The sequence below is a fragment of the Chrysemys picta genome, chromosome 8 (genome assembly GCF_011386835.1).
Source record: "Chrysemys picta bellii isolate R12L10 chromosome 8, ASM1138683v2, whole genome shotgun sequence".
Lineage (NCBI taxonomy): Eukaryota > Metazoa > Chordata > Testudines > Emydidae > Chrysemys > Chrysemys picta.
Genome location: NC_088798.1, coordinates 63,934,004 through 63,957,949, shown reverse-complemented (window position 1 = coordinate 63,957,949; position 23,946 = coordinate 63,934,004). Strand labels below are relative to the sequence as shown.

The 23,946-nt window shown below is 43.7% G+C and overlaps 1 protein-coding gene across 30 annotated transcripts in view; it reads right to left on the bottom strand.

The window, feature by feature from the left end:
• The window catches only part of PRRC2C (proline rich coiled-coil 2C), a 121,733-nt gene that overhangs the window by 90,305 nt on the left and 7,482 nt on the right, over positions 1-23,946 (bottom strand). For 23 of the 30 annotated variants that reach the window (XM_008162853.4, XM_065554673.1, XM_042858040.2 and 20 more), the window contains 3 exons: positions 3,819-3,986; positions 2,184-2,361; positions 985-1,094 (listed from right to left, as the gene is read on the bottom strand). In XM_008162853.4, coding sequence (XP_008161075.2) covers positions 985-1,094; positions 2,184-2,361; positions 3,819-3,933 — 403 coding nt within the window. In that variant the 5' untranslated portion in view covers positions 3,934-3,986. Of the gene's footprint in view, positions 1-984; positions 1,095-2,183; positions 2,362-3,818; positions 3,987-7,281; positions 7,433-13,160; positions 13,287-17,145; positions 17,328-23,946 lie in introns of those variants that run through there. The other 7 variants (XM_065554670.1, XM_065554665.1, XM_065554669.1 and 4 more) reach the window with 5 other exon arrangements.

Here is a 23,946-nt window from a genome sequence, read left to right as displayed (position 1 = left end):
GACATAATCTACCATTTCTTTCATATTGTAAGAAAAAACACCACTATTAATTCTTTCCCAGGAAAACTACTTGAGTCAATACTCTTTGGCTTTAAAAATACTGCAAGAGCTATACAGCAACAAATGGAAAAAAACATCTTGTACCAGATATGCTGTTTGAACTGCAGTTACTAAACTTCATGGTTCCAGATTTTTGGTTTATGCTAAACATATACACCAGGGGTCGGCAATGTTTGGCACGCGGCTCGCCAGGGTAAGCGAGCGGGCCGGGCCAGTTTATTTACCTGCTGACGCGGCAGGTTCGGCCGATCGCGGCCCCCACTGGCTGCGGTTCGCCGTTCCGGGCCAATGGAGGCGGCGGGAAGCCGCGGCCAGCACATCCCTCGCCTGCGCCGCTTCCCACCGCCCCCATTGGCCCGGGACAGCGAACCATGGCGAGTGGGGAGCCGCGATCGGCCGAACCTGCCGCGTCAGCAGGTAAATAAACTGGCCCAGCCCGCTAGGGTGCTTACCCTGGCGAGCCGCGTGGCAAACGTTGCCGACCCCTGATATACATGATTAGCTTGACCACTGGGTGTTTACTGTTCCCCCTCCCATGCCAGAGAAGAGCTACACACAACCCTGCCACAGGCTGAGGATTTCTTTATTTTCCTTCCCCTCTTAACCCTGCCATATTCAAGGACTTGCATCCCAGCCATCATCTTCCCCAGGAACGCCAGCAAAGGAGGGATGTACAATTCCCTGTGTAGCCAATCAATAACACTACTGCTAAGTTGGCTTCAGGGATTCACTTGAGTGACAAGGCACTCCCTCATCTTAGAGGCAAGGAAGTTGTCTTCACAACACTCTCAGCGCCTGCTGTCCCAGGGAACAAGAGACAGGATCAAAAGAATATTGAGCTCAGATCTCCCACATAGCAGTGCCAACCACAAATACTAGACCACTGGGCCAGCCTGGGTGTCCTCCACTTTAAACTTCACTTACCATCGCCTTGCCCACCTTGCTTGGTACTGGCCCATGATTTGGCAACAGGAGCTACTTCTGGAGGAGCAGGAACTACAGGTTTTGGCTGTGTTTGCGGCACTTCTGGTTGTCTGAAATGAAAAGAAACGCACTCATTCTTCACGGATGGAGGAGAGATTTGTTCTCAGGACAGAATGAGCAATTTTGTCAGAAGTATTAACTTATTCTGCTCACTTGTGCCTGTGATAATTATGGCACTGGAAGAACTAGGAACTGAAGTCCTAATCTGCAACACAATTGTACACCCAGTATGAACACAGATTTACTTATTGTCATGCTATGTCCTAAAATCATGATATGGACGCAACATTCTGGAAATGAACAGTAATTTACTCTACAAGTCTTCTCTTCTGAGCAAATTGTAAGACATAAAACTGAATTATATTTACCCAATATCTGCTACGGTTTAGCCATGCATCAAAATACTTAAGATGACACCACTCAAAGGTAAATGTAAGTACTTTATTAGTCACTGCCTCCCATCCCTTTATACTCTCCCCCCCCCCCCTTTAAGCGATGAGAGAAGTAATACCAGAATAATGAAGATCTATGGTCAGTAAATTATGTGAGATTTGATGTTATGTAAGAAACAGCTGCCAAGATGAGACTTCAATATTATATTTGCAGTATTTTGGTGCACAGGAAGATAGCAATTAAACTAGATAGGATACAAAATTACATCTAAAATAAAGCAGAATTTTGCTTAATTTTTGTTTTTTTTAAAAGATGACTGAAAAGGTGTTGGTTTTAACCTATGAATCCCTAAATGATTTGAGACCTGGTTAACACTTAAAGGAAATACTACTAGAGGAGAGGCAGATAACAGTTGTAATATAGATAAAAACACAGCCATAATAGTTAAATTTGTGAACAGCACTGAAAAAGTTATAGCTCTTCATTTGGAATATATGTAGGCATACTGTCTCCAGTGTAAGAATAATGAAATTAATTTCAACCAGCCTCATGTGGTGAAAGCCTCCCTGCCAACAATTAATATGGCATTATTTCCTCTATGATAATATCCCGACATTTTAGGCTTATTGTCACACAGCCACCAACTTCCTATTTTTCCTCTGGCCTTCATTAAGGTGTTTGCAGTATGACAGGACTTTCACAAGTTATACTGAATGAAATCAGTAAGTTGTTCTGTTGTAGCTTACTTTTCTTCCTCATGCTGTTCTTGTTTAGAAGCCCATCCTGTGCCATCTTTAGGTACAATGATTACATTAGGATCATTGCCTTTGTTCTCTGCTTTGAGACTCGGGAGGTTAGCAGGGGGAGGCATCCTCCGTGAAATGGCAACTTTTCCAAGACTTTGTAATCCATGGCGTGCGGCAACTGTATGCCAAAAAGAAGAAAACATTAATTTTCACTTTTTTCCTTAAAATTCACAATGTTCATGTAAAGCTATAGATTTAGTAGAAGAAAAAATTGTTTCACCACGATATTAAAAAAAAAAAAAAGGGCACTCAAGATTAAAAAGCAAGTCCCTTGAAATCTACATCTCACTGTCAAGCAGGAGTTATAAATTCCTTGCTTAGAAGAGTTCTGAAATAGTTTTCGTAGTTTTGAAGCTAATTTATTCTGATGTCCTCAGGATAAACTGAAAATGGATTATATGAGCCCCAAATTTACATAAATGTTTCAAAACTAAAAAAAAATCCTTTAGAAATGACAAAGATCCTTTTGCAGGACTTCAGAAAGAACATGTGGATGGGTTTCCCACCACAGCGTGGAATGAAAGTGATATCACTAAGAGAAATTGCAACTGACCAAAACAATGAAAGTGACCGTATACTATTCAAAGGCACAAATAAACTGAAAAAAATTCTCTAACATCTTCCAAATTATAGTAATCTCAGAGGTTACTCGGAACAGAGTAACTGCAATATTATTAGATAAAATTTTCAAAGTTAACTATGTCCATTTAAACATATTTAAAAGAGAGTCTTCAAAGATAGAATGGTAACTTAAAAATATAACTAACAGTCAACATTCCTTCTAACATTTGCCTGGTTCAATTCAGACCTAAAATTCAAGGCTCTCAGGGAATTTGAGTGTCATATTAGGGAAACACTATGATGAACTTTACTGTTAATGAAAGAGTAACTACATTGGTTTAATCTGGCATATTGCAGACAGACACTCCACAAGCATTCTGTAGCTCTGTCAGAGCACCTGAAAAGGAAGGTACCCATTTCTTGTCTCACTAGTTAAAAAAGCGAAACAGAACTTTTTCCACCAATGGGGATTAAGAACCAATTAATCAAAATCCAGCAAAAAACAGGAGATCAAAGATCTCTGCTTTAGGAACTAGATCAACTAAGTCCAATTCAACAAAAAAAGTTTGTGTTGTATGGGGAGATTAGCAATACCCTGAAGCAGAAGGCTCACAATACAGCCACAAAGGTGAATATGCTATTATCATACCATTGTTTTCCTCTTAGCTGTCTCCATTTTATTACACTGCTACAAAGACTGCAAGTAGACAACAGTAAAATGCAACCATATTTTTATAAAGTATTATTTATACCCTAAGACTACAACTCCACTTACTATAGGAATGGAAGGAGTGCTCTGACCCCCGAAATTGAAGACTTATGTTACAAGTAACCATAAGTAATATTGAAACTAAGGCCTTTGCCACCATGCTTTCCATCTAGCAGCTTTCTATAACATACAATTTGACATCTTGTTGCATTTAGATCACATACTCCACATGACCAATCTCAAATATAACTGTACTTACTAGCAGAGTTACAGAACATAAAAATAAGTCAACTCAATTTACTCACCTGTGGTTTTCTGTGTTTCCAATGACTTTCCCTTGTAAGTATTAAATAGACTGAGTGTTGCATACTTTGTTTTTCCATCCTTTGCTTTTGTGCTCTGGCTTGACTTTTCCGACATTTCGATGGAAACTCATCGAGTCTGGTACCTCCTGCTCACCCCTCAAAACCAATCTTAGTATAAAAGAAAGGAAGAGTCAATTTCAAATCAAATCCTATATTAAATTTTTAAATAAAAAGTTCATAAATACTCAAGTTAATTGAGAACATATTCTTAGTGCATTGGAAGTTAGTGATATTTCACCTAGAACACTCTGGGTACTGTCATTTTAGAAGGCATTAAATTCATAAACTCAGCAATTTTTGTAATACTAAAGCAACTATTTTAAAGGATTTCAGATTTAGCAATTTGAACTTTTTAATTACCTAAGTTATAAAGGGGCAACTTCTGGTCAATACAAAATCCTATGGAAAATGTAAGTCAAAAGTGATCAAGTGATGCACTGGTTATTCCTGCTGAGTTGGATTCTCTGCTCTCAGTGTTTTTGCACAATACCAGATAATGGAAGGAGAGCTGCTCCTGGTACTTCTGGCCAAACACAGAGGATGGAAAGGAGTGTGCTTTTTTGGAACATGAAACCTATTCCAACCGGCATGTTTGTTGAACAAACACATCTTCCCCACACGCTGCCTCCACAGAGAACAGGGTGTTTTTTTTTGTTTGTTTGTTTTAATTTGGGCATGCACACCTATGGAAAGAATTATTTTCCACTGGAAGAGGAGTTTCTCAGGAATTCTGAATGGACTGCACTGCTTATAAAAAGGGCAAATGCCCCCAAAACATTTCTACAGAGTTTCACTCCTCATCAGCCATGTTCAGTGACTTCACCTACTCCAGCAGTTAGTAGTGTTGCTACCCCCAACTTTGCTGTGCAATACATTGGAAATATTTGGAGGTTCAGGAAAACAGCTCCAGCTCCTGATACCCAGCTTCCTCCCAGTTAGGATCCATCATGGAGACAACAACAAACCAGTTTCTGAACCAACCAGTCTGTTCCCTATCAAAACCTGGGTCATAACTGAACTTGCTTGCAGGCTTTGTGTTAAGGGAAGGAAAACTCCTTCAGTGGAGCGCCACATAGGGAAACATAACTATTTCATTTTGTCCCAAAGGCTTCAGGAAAAGCATTAGTACGCTAATACCAATTTTTCCCTCCTCCTGTACCTCCTCCCTCGCAGAGGTCAGTAATTCTTGTCAAAGTATGTTTGTTCTATGCTGGATGCACAGCTCACTGGCTACAATCCAGTCAGCAGAGGGAGGGAGAAGCTTGCTGTGGATGCGTTTGTGTATGGACCAAGACTCTATGGTTCTCAAAGCCATGGTAACCTCCAAAAATTTACACATCCTTCAGATCAAAGCAACTTAAGTGGGCAAGGCTAATCAGCAAGCTTTATCTTCACTCTTAATAGTCCTAAACAAGGTTGTTTTCAGGGGGGCAGGAACTTAGATAGTATGTGGAACCACAGAAGTAGTTACGGTAGCCGGCTGTGTCTCCTATGCTCAGGAGAAGTTCTTCACATCAGGGTCCTTTCTCACTTAAAATTTTTTTCAACCTCTGCCCCCCCCCAAGTCACTAACACCCACCTTCCTCCCAGAAAGGAAAAGAAAAGGAGATAAGAAGAGAGATGGCAGTATCCCCAGCTCAGTCTTGAAATGCTGAATTGCAGTGATTTACGCCCATAACACAACAAGCAGCTACTATTTCACTGGTCCCCTTCTACGAGCTTCTATGGTGGCCTACCAGCTTAGTCTGTCTTCTTTTTGCCACATGATGGGTTTGAGCTACAAGTGCTGTGGTCTAGGAGTTCATACCAGTTATGCTATTCCTTCTTCAGGTCTATCTGACAGTAAAGATCAGGACTGATAACTAAAAGTGTTATCCCAAATACGACATACCATGAAGATCTTGCAACAGGGCCACTGGTGTTTAGTGAGTTTTAATGTAGAATGCGTCCCTAAGCGGCAGTGATCCTGCTAGATGTGGTTGCCCGTGTTCCACACCAGCGAGCGTACAATTAAGTGAAACATTTTTATACAGATAATTTCATCTTAGTGAAACTGGAAATATGGCATGTGCATGACCAAGCTGTGATGTAAGAGATGCTGTTATCCAACCTATCCATTTTTCAACACTCAGGGAAAGTTTAATTTATATTCGCATGCTAATTAACATGCCCTTGCTCAATGTTCAGTAACCTACGTCCTCCCCCTACAACAGAGGTGGGCAAACTACAGCCCGCGGGGCCACTCTCCCTGTCCCCTGAGCTCCTGGCTGGGGAGGCTAGCCCGCAGCCTTTCCCCTGCTGTTCCCCCTCCCCCGCAGCCTCAGCTTACTGCGCCACCGGCACAATACTCTGAGCAATGGAGCGGTAAGCTCCTGGGGCAGCGCAGCTACAGAGCCTGGCCTGCACCAGTGCTTTGTGCTGCGCGGTGCATGTCATGGTGCAGCTGCGCTGCCAGCCACCGGTGCTCCAGGCAGCGTGGTAAGGGAGCAGGGTTGGATAGAGGGCAGAGGAGTTCAGGGGGTGGTCAGGGGCCAGGGCGGTCAGAGGGCAGGGAGGTTGAATAGGGGCAAGGGTTCCGGGGTCGTCAGGGAGAAGGGGTGTTTGGATGGGGCAGGGGTCCCAGGGGGCAGTCAGGAATGAGAGGAGGGGTTGGATGGGCGACTGGGAGCAGTCAGGGGTGGGGATTCTGGGGGGCAGTCAGGGGACAGGGAGAAGGGGTGGTTGGATGGGCCAGGGGTCCTGGTAGGGCAGTCAGGAAGGTGAGGGGGTGTTGGATGGGGAAGTGGGGGCAGTTAGGGGCAGGGGCGGTCAGGGGAAGGGGTGGTTGGATGGGGCAGGGGTCTCGGGGGGGAGGCAGTCAGGAAGGAGAGGGGGGTTGGATGGGGCAGCAGGGGGGCAGTTAGGGGCAGAGGGTCCGGGGGTGGTCAGGGGACGGGGAAGGGGGAATGGAGCAGGAGTCCGGGGACGGGGGGTTGGATGGGGCAGGAGTCCCGGGGAGCAGTCAGGGGCAAGAAGCGGGAAGGTTGGATAGGGGGAGGGGCCGGGCCATGCCTGCCACATCTAACCGGCCCTCCATACAATTTCTGAAACCCGAAGCGGCCCTCAGGCCAAAAAGTTTGCCCACCCCTGCCCTACACCCAGCTGCCATAACTTGTATAAATAACAAATTTAACTCTTGAAATAGCCTTTTACCAGAAATTAAAAAGCAGGTAAAAGCCTATTGCACAGATCATAGGCCCTCAGAGGTTACCTGGCCCTTACTTTCGTATCCTCTTCCAACATGCCACAGGCAATGTTAGCAGTATCACTTTTTTCTATCCACTTCTCTCTAACCTTTTCCAGAGTATGTTCTCTCTTTTCCTCCTATGTATTTTATCTGTTTTATACAGCATTTTCTGCTCACCTTGCCCTGATGGCTCCTTCTGGGTTCTTCCCATGCTCACCAGAAGGCTACAGGTTGCTCAGAGTGGTTGCAGACACTACTTCACAGCTGAGCCAACCAAGTGATGCCTGGCACAATCTGATGGATGATCCTACAGCCACGTAAATGGAAGCTATTCTTGCAGAAAAGGAAGCAACATTTCAAAGGCTTAAAAGTCATCTCTACTCTCAAGGCCAATAGAACACTAGCACTACTGGAAGGCATCTCCTGCAAGCTTTTACAGACTTGTGGTTAGGAAGCTGCCACACCAAGTTCCCAAATCAATCTCCCAGAAGGAGCCATCAGGGCAAGGTGAGCAGAAAATGCTGTATAGTTATGCACTTAACCCTAGCAATAATGTACTGTGCTCAATGTACTCAAGTACTCATCTATCCTAATAGTCTAATTAAAAACTAATTTCCTCTTTACCAAGATTCACACTGCTCTTCATTGAGAGCTATTTCCAAGCCAAAGTTCAACTTTCAAACCACCATTTTAACTGCAGCACTGCTCAAAAATGAGGATTTTTTAAAATTATACTTTGTATAATCAAACAAGCAGACAAAAAGGGGGAGTGGGAGGATGAGGTAATGAAATTAACAGAGTTTAGCAGAAAAATAAGTCTCATCACCAATTGCCTAACCAATACCAGAAGTAACTTGTAGGCACCATAGCAGAGAACGGATTTAAAATAATGCAAAGTTTTTGCTCAAACTCTCCAAAAACTTTTCCCTTTGGGCAGAAACCACAGATGGAAAACTTTAATCTATAAAGTGAAAGTTACAGAAAGTTATGGTTTAGTGAAAACAGGGAATTACAACAGCAACAGTTAGGCAACTTTAACAGCAATTCTTGCTAGAATGACTATTAAAGCTTTATGGGAATGCATAAAAACTCTATGTAAGTTGTCTTTATACTGATTTTGTTAACTTGCCATAGTTGATTGTTCTATGCTGCCTTATGTTTATTTTTACACTATGTATTTTGCCATGGTTGGTTATATTTATAGTTCAACTAAAAACTGCATGAAGATGATGATTAAACTGATTCTTCAGTAAACGGATTCCTCAGTAAACTGGTCCATGAGAAACTTTTTGAATTAGGTCGGTCAATACATTTTCATATTTAACTTAGTATAGGCATGCAACTGAGTGCCAAAGAATATGGACTTCTAAGATAAAAACTTTGACCAGGCCCTAAACCCACACAACCTCTGTTCTTATTTATGCATGCAATCATGCTCCATTGTGCCATACACTGGATGTATTAAGTACATATAAACATATGCTCAGCTGAGGTTTTTAGATTCATTCGGCACACCAACTTCTTCAAAGTTAGTCCTTGCTAACATTTGTACTTTTAATCAATTAAATAACTACCCTGCTTAATATTCGATCTCCATTAGTTAACTTTTAATATTTACTATCAAATGTGCATCCATTAAGAGAAAACTATGCCAATCTGTTATTAGACATCTGAATCACAATATCAAACAAATCAGTTAATTAAAGGATATGCGATGGCTGCATGACCTCAGGAAAGCAGAAGCATGCAATTTTAATTCTCTAATCACTCACTAAAATTAAATAATTAACCTGTTAGGAAGGAAAGGGGTGTGCTACAGTAAATGAAGTAATAGCAACTGGCAGGGTTCACTGCATCCAAAAAAGTTGTTCAATATGGTCAATGAACCATTTCGGGTCACTATAGTTACCATTTGCACAATTACATAAGGCATTATGCTCCTTAACTTTTGGAGCAAAGATAGTACTTTCAGCCACTTAAACTTAATACTGTCAACAAATACGTTATGACATAAAAGTTAACTGTCATAATAAGACTCATACAAATAAATTTTCATCAGTTAAGCCTACAGAAGTGACTGTACTTTATACTATACTATTTTTCAGATTACAATAAGAAGTTTTCTGTCACTTATTTAGGTCCAGAGTTAAAGCACAGGGTATTATGATATGTATATCTCCTGTACTCTAAGATCCTTCTAGTATGTAAAAGCACATCATAACAAGGCCCCATTATATTCCATTATTTTGTGGCCATAGATTATTGCAGAATGGTGGTCCAGAAAATAAGCTCATTTAAATGAAATTTCTCTCTCCCCCAAATGGGAAGGAAACCTTCCAAACATGAATACACTAGAGAACAATTTAATATTTTAAATTTTACATTTTGCAAGATTAAGACTAACTGCAGACTAATCAAGGAAGAACTTGCAGCACATGCAAAGGGTTGTCTTCTCTTTATAGAAAACCACAAAAGGTGAATCCCATATAAAGAAGCTCCTTCAACTATTAGGAGGATGTGAATGCCTCTAGCAAGTCCCTTTTCTTGAAAGTGGCCTATGTAGAGGAGTTTATCTGAATGTAATATTCCAGGACCGTCTAGTGAAGGCCATCAACCCGCGTCTGGGAGAGATCACCGTCAACCGCGCCGTCCCCGGCACCGACAGCCCGCTGCGCCCGGACATCGTCGTCACGGACGAGGTGGGGAAAAAGATCATCCTGGTCGACGTAGCGATTCCGTTCGAGAACAGGACCCCGGCCTTCCGCGAAGCCCGAGCCCGCAAGCTCGAAAAATACGCCCCCCTGGCTGACACCCTGCGGACTAAGGGCTACGAGGTGCACGTCGACGCTCTGCTCATTGGGGCCCTAGGTGCCTGGGACCCGTGTAACGAACGCGTGCTGAGGACCTGTGGGGTGGGCCGTCATTACGCGCGGCTCATGAGACGCCTAATGGTCTCGGACGCTATCCGTTGGTCCCGGGACATTTACATCGAGCACATCACCGGCCACCGCCAATACCAAGAGTGAGCCGGGGAGACCTCGTGCACCCACACACACCCCCTGCTGGACCCCATCCCCTGAGCCCTAAACCCACCAAACCTAGCTGAATCCCGCCACGTGAGGGTCACCCCATCCCCATTACCCAGCCCGCTTACTTATACCCATGACTGTCTCTACCTCCCGTATGGGTGATAGACCCTCACCGTTTATCGACTGTGTCCTGATCCCGCCCACCGGTTACCCACCCCTCATTGGGGACATTGCAGTATGTATATACTATTTGTGCTGCCCAGCCCCAAAACACCAACATACCCCCATACTCTGTATGCTACCCCCCAATGACCAATAACTTACGCTTTAAATTTTCTGTATCGTTTATTTCTTTTAAATATTCTCTAATAAAATTTAAATCTCTTAAGGATAGTCTATCCCCTACATTTTGTAGTTTAGTTACTTCCTCTATATTTTCTCTCACATTCCTCCCACAGAATGGCGGTTTTATTTTATTTTTTATATACACACACACACATATACATATATACACACTTCTCATCACCTCATATTAAAGTGTCCAGTAAGATTTCTACATTCTAGTAGTCAGGAGATAGAGCATACACATGCTAAAGACAGAAATGAAAGGGGGAGATGAGAAATGTTTGCAGTAATGCGAAGGTAAGAGGTCAACTCCCCCACCAACAGCTTATGATAAAGAGGAGGATGCTGGAGTGACTCCTATCATGGTGCTGTCCCTGAGGTATGCTCAGGGGCTCCATATCTTATGATCCTTCAACTAGTAGCTTTCTGATCAATCTGAAGCACAATCTGCTGCAAATCCCTGACTACTAAAAAAAGCCTCAGTTTCCTACCACTGGAGTCCTCCTGGCTGGTGCAAGCCTCAACTGGGGCATCTGTTACTCTACCCCTACATATTTTATATATTGTTAATTTTTTTTAACCTCCAAAAATAGAAGTTATACTTCAAAGAACTGCATAACACATCAGGCACCTTCTCTGCAACATCAGTCAGGACTATCTAATTCGACAACATTTTGGCAAAGGGGTTTTATCTGATGTACAAATATACAATACTCTACAATAGTTAACTAATCATATGCTGTACTTACATCATGATTTCTTCTCAGGATCTCTCAAAGTTTTACAAATATTAGCTAGATTATCACCAGAATAATTGATAGAAGATAGGCAAATATCCTCATATTATAGAGTGGAAAAGAAGTGCCAAAGGTCACATAGTAAACCAAGGCCACGGCTTGGCAAAGAAGGATGGTCCGTAGTGGACAGACTCAGAACTGGACTCAATTCCCAGCTCTGCCATAGACTTCCTGTGCAATTGTAGGCAACTCACAATTCCTCATCTTAAAGAGGGCCTCATGATATTTACCACATTATGAAAATAAATTCATTAATGTCTGTGAGGCACACGTATACCACAGTAATGGAAGCCATATAAGTATCTAGGTAAATTGCATGGAAGTCAGTATTCCTGGGTTCCTTTCTATATTCTTTTCTAACCACTTCCTCTAGAAAGTGTAATCTTTCCCCTCTTAGAAGTAGGGTATTAATATCAGTTTGACAGTCATGTCAAGCTACAGTGCCAACATTGCCAAAACACACCCTCATTAATGGATACCCTGAAAAATAAGTCTCAGATAAATCTTCAAACTACTGAGGAACAGCGAAGACTTAACTGGTGTCTTTTTGCTACCCGGGTGATTAAATGTAATGGTCTGTGTTCCTCCAAACCCATTACTACTGGCTTTAGGAGAATGGTCCTGCTGCTTTATTGAATTGTCTCATGTGCAGAACAGGCCAGATGAAGAATAAGGTGTTAAAAGCTGCAACAAGAATGGAAAATTTTCACTGTAACTGTAAATCTGGCATATTTCCAGATTCTACATCTTTAACCAAGCAGAGAAGTTGCTTCACAACTGCAAAACATCACTATGATCTATGGTTAGAATGAACCTCACTATATCCTGAAAAGTACATGAAATTTGGTAAAAAATTGAATTTGTGGGTCAACAGATCAAGACTTATAAGTGGATTCTGGGGACTTGTAACCAGAAGCGACTTCCCTATTTTATTTATGACAGTCCAACTTTTACTTTAAGCATTCCTGATTTATGGCCCATTTATAACACACTATCTTTAATAAATACTCTCAGATTCCCAATATGTTATTAGGATTTTAATGTTTTATCAAAAGCGACAGAGTCCTGTGGCACCTTATAGACTAACAGACGTATTGGAGCATAAGCTTTCGTGGGTGAATACCCACTTCATCATATTCATCTGACAAAGTGGGTATTCACCCACGAAAGCTTATGCTCCAATACATCTGGTAGTCTATAAGGTGCCACAAGACTCTGTCGTTTTTTACAGATCCAGACTAACACGGCTACCCTTCTGATACTTGACACAATATTTTATCAGTAAATGCTAAACAGCTTTTAGATATTAACCCCATATCTCAAACTTAAATATTTTAATGTGATAGACTAAAAGTTTCAACAGTAAGCAAAAACTGAATGCAGTGTGGGGTTTTCCCTGTTCTGGCCACAGACCTCGCAGCTGTTACACTCCACATCTGCATAAAGTTGGAGAAAAACCACTGAGAAAACACTAAAAGTAATAAAATAAAAAACAACACTACGTTAATGCTAACATTAAGGTTGCATTTTATTCAAGTCACAAAAAGCAAAACGGTTAAATGTACAACCTTAACCCCGTAGACTTGTGCACATCTACTATACAATAGTCCAACTGTGTGAGATCTTATTTCCAGCCGCCAGGCTACAGTAACTTAAGCTGTCAACTTTCACTTTGGGGACTGAAATTTTCCAAGCTTGATCTCTGCCCAAAGATGAATTTTGATCAAAAATGGTTCAGCCATTCGGAGTACGAGGTGAGCATGTGTGGGAGGGAGAACACAAAATTTTCCCTATTAGTAAGAGAAACCTTTTTCTAACAGGCACCAAAATGACTTGGAGTTGAAAGCTGATGTTTGGCATGAAAATAGCCCTCATTAAGTAATACCTTTCAGCAGTTAAAGGTGGCTTTTATTGACCATACGAGCCTCTTCAGCCAGAAATTTTTCAGCACTTGTTTAACAGTGTTGGGATAAGGTAGGCTGCACCTGTACATCCAATCAGGCTAACTTACCTGAAAACCATAAAAACAGACCCAGTGAATGACTAACCACTTCCAGAAACCCTTGGCTCACTTATTCCACATTTTATTAAGCAGAAGCTCCAAGGACTTGGAGGCTAGCAGCTCTATCCTTTGGACATTGTAAGATGCATGAGGATAGAGTGTTCTAGTGTTATCTAGACAAAAATCCCAGGATGTTGAACTTTTCCTATCATTTAATTAAACATGAAAAATATGGAGGAAAAAACTGTTAAGATTGTCAGAGCAAAAAAAAGCCAATTTTAGGTCGCTGATATACTTTTAAATACAGGTGTATGTTTAAACTGATTTAATTAAACTAATGCAAGTTTGTGCATAGCCATTCTTATTTTGTTTTATAAAAGTTTTAGTGCCGTTTAGCGTAATCAGTTTTTTTTTTAAAGATTAAACAAAATAAGTGTGTACACGCAAACTTGCACCAGCTTAATTTAAAAAACATCTTAATTAGTGCCTTACACAAGTTTTTTAAAGACAGATTGTGCAGTGTTTTGCTACATCTTTAAGATGCAGATAGATGGTCTGTTAAGTTTTCTTCCCTAAAATGTCAAGAATCTCAGGTCTGGCCTGAGAGCAAGTCCTCCAGAAAAACTATGGACATCTCAGATCATGCTCATTAAGAGCTCTTGAGCTTAAAGTGCGGTAGTTATGGTGTCTTTAACAAAGACATCCACAGGGACTAAAACTCCTTGCCCCGCTCAACGATTGCTTTCATTCCTGTAATGTCATTATTTCACTAATTCAACAGTCATTTTTCAGAGAAGACAAGATCTAAATTTCTAATGTAAGAACAAGCTGCTTAGATTTCATTAAACTGCAAAAACACACACAATTGCAAAAGAGCCCTTAACCAAATCAAAATCCAACTTCCCCTTACCACCAAAAAACCCACTCAACCTCGCCTCACACCCACAACTCTTCCCCCCCCCCCCCCCCACTAGGGTTGAGAAGAGGGAACAAGGAGCTGAAGAATTTACTCCTGGGGGAATTCTGTGCCAAAAAAAATTAAAAATGTGCAAAAAAATTAAAAATTCTGCACACTATTTTCAAATTCTGCAAAATTCTGCATATTTTGTCAAAATAACACAATATAATCACACCAGTTTCAATTATTTTTGGTCATTTATTTCAAAATATCTGTCAGCAAGTATGCCTAACAACAACACAGACAACAAAACAGATTCCTTACTAGGCATATTAATACAGAACTCTGAGGAATAATTCATTTAAACTACAATTCAGAACTGTATTTTCTGCACCCCTCCGAAGCAGTGCAAAGGCTTGGGGGAGTCAGTGATAATGGAGGAGCTGAAGGAGAGGGAAGTAATTGCTGGGAAGGAACCAGAGTGTGGAGGGTTGTTGAGTATAGGTGGGAAAAGTATGGAGTAGGGTTTTTTTAGGGTTGGGGAGGGATTGTTAGGGAGCTTCTCCCATGCAGACCCTGGCTGACTCCTAGCCTCTCCCATTCAGTCAGGGACATCTGCCCTTGTCCCCATGTATCCCTGCACCCCCATGTGTCCCTCCACCCCCACTCACACACACACTCCCCATGTGGGCCTACACCCCCTCCCAACTCCCATATGTGTCTGTGCCCCTACTCAGCCAACCCCTGTGCCTATGTGGCCCTTCACCCCTTCCTCCATCCTGATGTGTCCCCCCTCTCCCCTGTGGCCCTGGGCCTCCATTCCCATTCAGCCCCTGTCCCAGTCTGTCCTCCCCCACTAGCGTTTATGAGTCCCTGCCTGAGCCTGCAGCAGCCCAATGCTGTTTGTCTCCCCATATCCCCTGTCTCCTGATCTGGCCTGACAGGCACTGTGAAGAAGGCAGGCTCTCTCTCTTCCCTAGCTGGCCAGGAGCTGCTGCTCTGTTCTATCGCCACAGTACCCTCTGGTGGGCAAAAGACAACATAAAAAAACCAATCTCATACTTATGAATTACAAGATTCCATCAGCTGAAGAGTCTTGACTGAGGGGACTGGTAGTAGCATAGAGTGTTTTGTAGAGGTTATTATACCACTCATCATTGTAGTATCTGATTGTCTTTAGTTCAGGGGTCAGCAACCTATGGCACGCGAGCCGATTCTGAGTGGCACGCAGCTCCCTGACGAGGTCCCGGTCCCCAGCCCCACTCAGCACCCCCCCCGGCCTACCGCTCTCCCCTGTGGGGGCAGGAGACAGAAGCTTAGTTCTGCAGCAGCCAAGCTTCTCCCCTCCCCCACTTCTTCCCCCAGTGTGGTGCTTTCCAGCCCCTGCTCCTCTCCGTCCCTGCGCCAATCGGCTGATGGCCCTAGCGAGGGGGAGGGGGAAGAGCGGCAGCGTGCACACAGCGCCGTAGAGGACGCAGAGAGAGGTAGGGACGGAGCCTGGGGGAAGGGGGTGGAACAGGGCATATCCCTTCCAGCCCCCTGCCTTGAGCCACTCAGGGCAGGGGGCTGGGGGCACCCCCATGAGCCGAGCACCCCCCACCCCTCTGCCCTGCACCCCCACACCCCCAGTCCTCTGCCCTGAACACCCCCACCCGAACACATAACCAGCCTTCTGCCCTGCACCCCCAGCCCTCTGCCATGATCTCTCCCCCCCACATCCCCCAGCCTTCTGCCCTGAAACACCCCCCCCCCCAGGTCTGGGGTCCCGGTCGCAGGCCCTGATCAGCCCGCTGCCGGCCTAGGTGAACAGAACCCCAGGCTGGCAGCAAGCTGAGCAGGCTGGTGGCATAAGATCAGCATTTTAATTTAATTTTAAATGATGCTTCTTAAACATTTTGAAAACCTTGTTTACTTTACATACAATAGTTTAGTTATATAATATAGACTTATAGAAAGAGACCGTCTAAAAACGTTAAAATGTATTACGGCACGCAAAACCTTAAATTAGAGTGAATAAATGAAGACTCGGCACATCACTTCTGAAAGGTTGCTGACCCCTGCTTTAGTTCATTATATGATATCCAGTATAGCCAATCCCAATTGTTCACATGTGTTTAGACCCAAAAATTATAAGATTGGCTTAAAAAGTAATGAGATCTTGAAAAATAATCAGCTGGGGTTCTTTTCATTTGCCTTCTGGGAGCTGGGGAGGAGAGGGCGGGGCGTTGCCTGCAGGCGAGAGCCACTAGGAGCCAGACCTGCTGCTGGCTGCTTCTGGCGTGCAGTGCAGTCTGCAGTGCCAGGACAGGCTGGAAGCCTGCTCTAGCATCCCCACTGCGCCGCTCCCGAGGTAAACCCATGCCCCAACCCCCTGCTGCCAGCCCCGAGTCCTCCCCAACGCAGAGCCCCTTTCTGCACCCCAAACTCCTCATCCTGGACCCACCCAAGAGCCTGCTCCCGCAGCCCAGAGCCCTGACTCCCTCCTGCGCTTCAACCCCGCACCCCAATCCCGTGTCCCAGCCCTGAGCCCCCCAAACCCAGAGACTCTTCCTGCACCCCAAACTCCTCATCCCCGGCCGCACAGCCTGCCTCTCCAGCCCTGACCCCCTCCCACACCTCAACCCCAGCCCAGAGCCCCCTCCCACACTCCAAACCCCTCATTCCCTGCAGCCCTCACCCCAGGACCTTAACCCTGAGCCCCTCCCAAACCCTCATCCCCAGCTCTGTTGGGCCCTGGGCATCAGTTTTCTTCAACTGGGTTGCCAGAAAAAAAAGTTTGAAAACCACTGCTTTAGGGTACACTTGGGTCATATTTTCCAACTCTTCCCTGCAACCATGAGGGTTAGAAACTTTTTTAAATGAAAGCAGATAATTCCAGGAAGGGGGTGGGGGGAGGGTTTAAGAAAAAAGGATAAAATATTGTGAGTCTCATGATCAAATTGCAAGAGTTGGTAATCCTGTGTATTTTACCTTCACTTCACTAGATCAAATCCAGTTCAAGGCTGTAATGACCAAAAGTTACCATTCAGAAGGTGTTCATTGGCTTACAGAAAAGAGCTGGTGTGGTCTTAGTCCAATCACATACATCACAATAATGCTGAGTTGACTATTTGGCTTTGTCTTCCACTGTAAATACCACTACATTGCTTTCTCTGTAAAACACAACACATTTATAATTTTGGATGATTAATCTAAAGTTCTATATAATGTTTATTATATTTACTTGATATGGCTTTCCATAGAGCTACCTGAAGTAAATAGGGATGCACATCAAAAAAAAAATTGGTACTAGATGAGATCCTTGTTGGCAAACTCAAAAGCTAATTACTAGTGGTCTGTACACTGAAATACCACTCCCTTCTTGGGGTGATCCACCTTTATGGTAAGGCCAAGGCACAATGGCAGAAGTATGGCGAAGTTTGTCCTTTCATTGGTTTATTCTATTTCTGTTGAGTTTTCATTTTCCAGGGCTGTCAGTACAGCACATTTCAGCAGTACCCAAGTTCATTAAATGACACCAGAGCTCAAGCACTGAATGCAACATCACTGGATGAGAAAGACAAAGCTGATCCAGCATATGGAAAGACTGCTGGTGACAGAGGTTATCATGAAGGAGCAAAAGCCTGTTCAAGACACTGATCCAGGACCATACTACATATACTCAGGGAATTCTGAGCCAAAAAGTTAAAAATTCTGCAAAATTCTGCATATTTTATTTGTCAAAACAACAATCTAATCACACCAGTTTCAATTATTTTAGTAATTTATTTCAAAATACCTGTCAGCAAGTATGTCTGTAACAATAAAGACAACAAAAAAAAAGATTCCCCCAGGAGTAGAAATTTAAAGAAACCCCTACAACAACCCAGCTCCTGTTTCTATTATGCTTTATTGGGCACCTCAGTCTGTCTCTCTCACATTGGCCAGCTGAGCACATCTTGGAGGAAAACTCTGCCCCTCGAGTCTCAAACACCCACAGCTCCTCCCCCCTCCCAGAGCCCAGCCATAGGGTGCCCCACAGCCCAAACACCTGCAGAACCTCCCCCCCCAGAGCCCAGGGATCCAGAAAGAGAGCCAACCTGATGCTGGCTCCCGGGCTTGTATGGAGTTTCTTGCATGCCGCCTCCTTCCTTCAGAGCATGCTGGGAACCACAGCTGCCTGGAACCCTCCAGCTCCCCCCACCCCCCGCAGCATCCTGTATTTGCAAGCTGGAGAGCCAGACTCTCCTGGGTCCAGCAGCCCCTAGTGGCGGCCAGCAGCTCTGCAGCACCAATTCTGCAGGGAAAAATGAAATTCTGCACAGAACATTAATTCTGCACAAATTTTGCATTGCCCCATATTCCCCCCAAGAGTATACATGAGAGGAAAACAATTACAGAGCTGCAATTGCACTGAAGGGTTACAGTGACTACATAAAACACTTAAGTGATCTGTGATCACCAAAGCCCTTTGATAGTATTATAAGCCTATAATTCAGTTATCAGTTTGTTCTATATAAATCAGACTAACAGAAAGACATGATTATAATAAGTAATCAGAAGTAAAAGGTATCTGGTTTCACAATCATTTGTTAAACTACTGGTGAAGACTGCACTTCATTAAGAAAGAACTGTGAACACACCCCAACCCTGAGTGCTGGCACATCTTCAAATTAATCAACAATCACTACTTAAAAGTTATTTAAGTAATTCCTTTGTCATTGACAATTTTTATGTAAGTCTGTGCATAGGTAATATGCTGACACAATATGGCTGTTTACAGACTCCATTAAGACTTAAGAATTGTAATTAGAGTAAACTCTAAAACGTGACTTGCTAATGCATCTTGAAGAAAAAATGAAAATATATATTTTCTACTAAAAATAATAGCAATATGAGACGCCTCTGGCAGCTCACGTTTAAGGTGAGTTATTTTATGCTTATTTAACTTGACAGTTCTTTTAATTGTTTGCATTTCTTTGTTAGACTACAATACCTTGCTAAAAAACTGCACTGCAAGGTTTTTACTTTTTCAACTACTTTACGAAAGCGCTTAAGTAATTTTCTGGCAATTAAGAGACTGCCACATATTAACCTATGTTGAAATTTAGTCTTACAGAAAAAAATACTGAAGTGAAGCCATGAAGAAAAGTATATCAAAACAGACAGTCACTATCTAATACAGCATAACAAATGTAAGTTTATCGACAATATTAAAATCACATGGCATGTGTTCACTCCTTTAAAATGAATGGGAGGGAGGGATCATGACAGCACAGGTATTTTTTCACCCTGGCTAGAATGTTTATTTCTTGGGGTAGCAGGTGTCAGGCAGTGACACATCACCTCCATATTACATAAGAACGGCCCTACTGGGTCAGACCAAAGGTCCATCTAGCCCAATATTCTGCCTTCCGACGGTGGCCAGTGCCATGTGCCCCAGAAGGAATGAACAGATCCACCCCGTCACTCATTCCCAGCTTCTGGCAAACAGAGGCTAGGGACACCATTCCTGTCCAATAGCCATTGATGGAACTATCCTCCATGAATTTATCTAGTTCTTTTTTGAACCCTGTTATGGTACATAGCACATAACAAAATTCATGTGGCGGAGTGCAGACAAGGGGCACAGGGCTGAGGTGCGGGTTCCAGCTGAGATGCAGGCTCTGGGCTGGGGCTGGGGATGCAGTGGGGCTCCCCGGTGGGTAGAGAGGACTCTCCCCATCCCCTTCCCGGCGCTCTCCCCCCGCAGCAGCACCTGGGCTGGGAGGGAGAGACGTCTCTTCCCCGGCCGGTCTGGGCTAGGGGCACCTGTCCCCCGGCCACAGCAGATTCAGGGCTGGGCCGGGGAAAGGGGCACCTGTCCCCATGACCGTGGCAGGTTCGGGGCGGGCTGGCTCGTGGGAGGGGCACCGCAGCAGGTCTGGGGCTTGGGAAGAGGCATCTCTCCCTGCCACAGCCTGAGCGCCTGCATGGCGCTTAATATGCAGCTGCGCAGCCGCACAGCTTAGAGGGAACTAAGGTGTCAGGTAATTTATTTCCCCAACCTTGGTAAAATACACAGATTTCCTAGAAGGACTGCAAGAATTCTTCATAGAATGAGGAAAAAAAGTTGTAAATACATTTCAAAACTAAGTGCCAAAGCACTGAATATTTCATTCTTTAGTATAAATACCAAAGAAATATAATTTTTAAGTGATTACTACCAAAGCAAGTCATATGCATGCTATCAACGAGCAATATTAGCCTAGTAGGTAGGTAAACTATCCTTTTCATAAAGGATATTTCTCCTGTAATACCAAGCACTGTGAATCACTTTATTCTATTAAACAAAGAAGAGAATTTATCTGTTTAAACAAGTTTTTCAATTACTGATTAAGGTAAATTCACCTGGGGTATAACTGATCTCTGGGAGTCTTCCTTTAAAAATGACCAACCATCTTAAAAATTGGACATGCACCTACATTATGTAAAAAAGAGCCTAAAGAGGGTCTTTTTAAAGGGTCTTTCTGTTTGGTTTTTTACCTAAGAAATATCAGGATGCTACTGGTTTTGCTGGAGGACTTCAAGGGAAGAGTTTTGTCTCTCAAGTGTGGATTGTGAGCTCTTACACCTCAAATCAGTAATTTTTCTTCCAAATGTTTATTAGGCACTGAAGTTAAGCAGACATTACAAAAGTTTAAAACCGTGACTACAAAGCCTTCCCCCTCAGTTATTTAGCTTTTAGTCTCATGTGATTTTATTTTTATTACTTCTCAAGACACCACAGGCCAACCCGACACAATGGAATTTCAGAAAAACATTTTATCTTCTGAACTGCTGAACCAATGGTAACACTATGAGGGTTTTCATCCTAAATTCCCTACTGTACACCTCCACCCCCAATTTCAAATAAAAAAGTGACCATAAGAAGTTTTAGACTAAAACCTTTCAGAACTTCATACATCACTAAGCAGCAAAAAAGGGACAAGTCCAAGTTTTTGCTTTTGCAGACTACCTTTAAGCAAAGCTGGGGGGGGGGGGGGGGGTTGCCAGATGAAAATCTTATGAAAAGAAGGACTTAAAATGCTTCAAAAGCAGTGAAAAAATGCCTCAATGGGGCAACAGGTTAGTCTAACCATGAGTGCATACTGATGAGTCCTCTGGAAAAAAGGAAACCATCCTGAAAAAAACATCTTTAATTTAAAAAAGCCTAATAGATTCTGCAATGCCTATGTTTTCTCACTTGCTACAAGAGGTTTGGACCTAGATGGGGAGAAAACTGGTGTAGAACGAACAGAAATGGCGATACTGGTGAAAGAAATGGACTGCTTGTACCTTCCAGTAAGTGGGCATCATGCCATCCTTTTCTGATAAGGTAACAATGTTAGGGTACTACTGGATTTGCTTCTACATACACAGAAAGCAATAGTGAAAGGCCATGCAGTTCCAGCTGCAGATGATCAGCAGACTGACTTCTCTCAGATGTAGGCCTCGTAACAGTCACCTGTGCCTTTGAAGCCTCCTGGACATTTTACTGTGGTGCACTCTTCCCAGGACTGTACTTGATAAACCTCCAGAAACATAAGCTGGTGCAAAACAGATGTCCACCTTTTGAGCAGGCCATGTTGCTAGGTGCATAACACTTGTGTTAGTTATCTTTAATTCAGATTCTTAATGTGCAGAATTCCAAGGACCAATATAACATGAGGGACTGGAGCCGAGATGATCCACTGTTGCTTCTCTGCTCCTCACCAATGTCATCTGTCTCTGTTTTTCCATTCTCCCTCTTGTCTCTCCTATACTATCCCTCAAGCATTCCCAGGACCCGCACAAGCTCTGAAATAAGGCCACTTGAGTTGGTGGGCAGCTTCTTGCTCCCCGCACAGCTGATTTTTCACAAAGAGCCACTTCCTGGTCAGTGCCCCTAGGCTCCCACAGCCAGGCTAAGCATCCTGCAGGCTCCCAACACGAAATAGAAGGTGGAATTGGCAGTAGAAAGATTAAAAGGCAGACCAGAAGAGCTTCCCCACTTGGAACAGCTAAGCCCAGGAATGCTGTCCTGGCCTCCCATTCCATGTGCCAGTATCATCTAATCCCCAACTCCATCCTACAGTAATGACCACTTTTGAAAGCGAAAGTTTTCCCACAGAATCCTCTCTGCCCCAGCCTTCTTTCTCAAACAACCACAACTCTCATTCTGGTGCTGGCTTCTCCAGAACCATCTCTCTCCTTCAGGCCTCAAACACAGCATTTAAAGGATATCAGCCCCCAGCCACAGAAAAATTAAAACTTGTCTTACTAATGGGTCATTTTTAGGTAGACACTGGATTTTCAATCCCTCTGCTGAGAGATCAATTCCAAAAAGCATAAGTAGCAGCAGCAAGAAGTTTTTCACAGCAGCCTCTAAACCAGGGGTGGGCAAACTTTTGGCCCGATAGCCACATCTGGGTGGGGAAATTGTACACAGGGCCATAAATGTAGGGCTGGGGGTGTGGGAGGGGATGAAGTGTGCAGGAAGGGGCTCAAGGCAAGGGGTTGGGATGCAGGAGGGAGGCTCGGGGCAGGGTGAAGGAGGGGTTGCGGCAGGGGGTTGGGCTGCAGGAGGGGTTCGGACTCCAGCCCTGCTTACCTTGAGCGGCTCCAGGGTGACTGCAGGGCTAAGGCAGGCTCCCTGCCTGCCTGGCCCCATGCCGCTCCCAGAAGTGGCCAGCATGTCCGGCAGTGGCTCCTGGGGGTGGGGTGGGGCAGGTGGCTCCGCTGCACATTGCCCTCGCCTGCGGGTACCACCCCTGAAGCTCCCATTGGCCACAGTTCCCCGTTCCTGGCCAATGGGAGCTGCGGGGGGCGGTGCCTGCAGGCAAGGGCAGCTCATGGAACCCTTTGCCCCTCGCCCAGGGGCCTAAGAGATGTAGTGCCAGCCACTTCCGGGAGTGGCATGGGGCCAGGGCAGGCAGGGAGCCTGCCTTAGCCTCGCTGCGCCAGGGGTCTGGCAATCCCAAGGGCCGGACTGAAAGCCCTGATGGGTCAGATCTGGCCCGTGGGCTGTAGTTTGCCCTCCTCTGCTCTAGACTCGGCTCCCTTCAGGAAATTTTTTCAGGGCAGCTCCCATGCCCAACTGCAAATTAAACTTTATTCCAGAATTCTTTATATCAATGCACAAAAGATGTTCTCGTGGTTTTTCAGTGTTTAAGCCCTTCTTTCCACTCTAGAAATGAATTTGCCAGAATAAACATGATTTGTGCCTTCTATGTCCCTATCTACTTTTTACTTTCTCAATACATCTATGTTGTAGGAGAAGGTGCTATTCAAAAGGAGAGGTGCACAATAAGGGCTTGTGTACATGGGGAAATTGACTGGACTAACTATTCTCGGGAAAAAACGTAAGGACACTAATTTTTCTGGAATAAGATGACATTCTTGAATGCTGTGTTCACACAGGGAGCTATTATGGAAATTCAGAACAGTTTATGCCATAATATATCTATTTGTAATGTCTCAAACACTTTATTCTATATACAATATTTTGTTTTTGTTTCTGTTTTGTAGAAAATAACCTGACTGCAATATACTCTCTGACTTGTGAGAATGGAAAGAATTTCATGTGGACTAATCCATTGCTTTCAAAAAATTTGCCAGCTGTAGTATGGGGGAAAAGCTTAATTTACATTTTATTATGCAAAATCAAGCTTCATGTACTTTTCTTGGACTTCAACCACAAGTGTAAACAGTATCACAGGGCAAGACCCATAAATGAAATAACTTATTCACTTATCAAAAATAAATTATCAGAGAGCAAAATACTATAGGGGA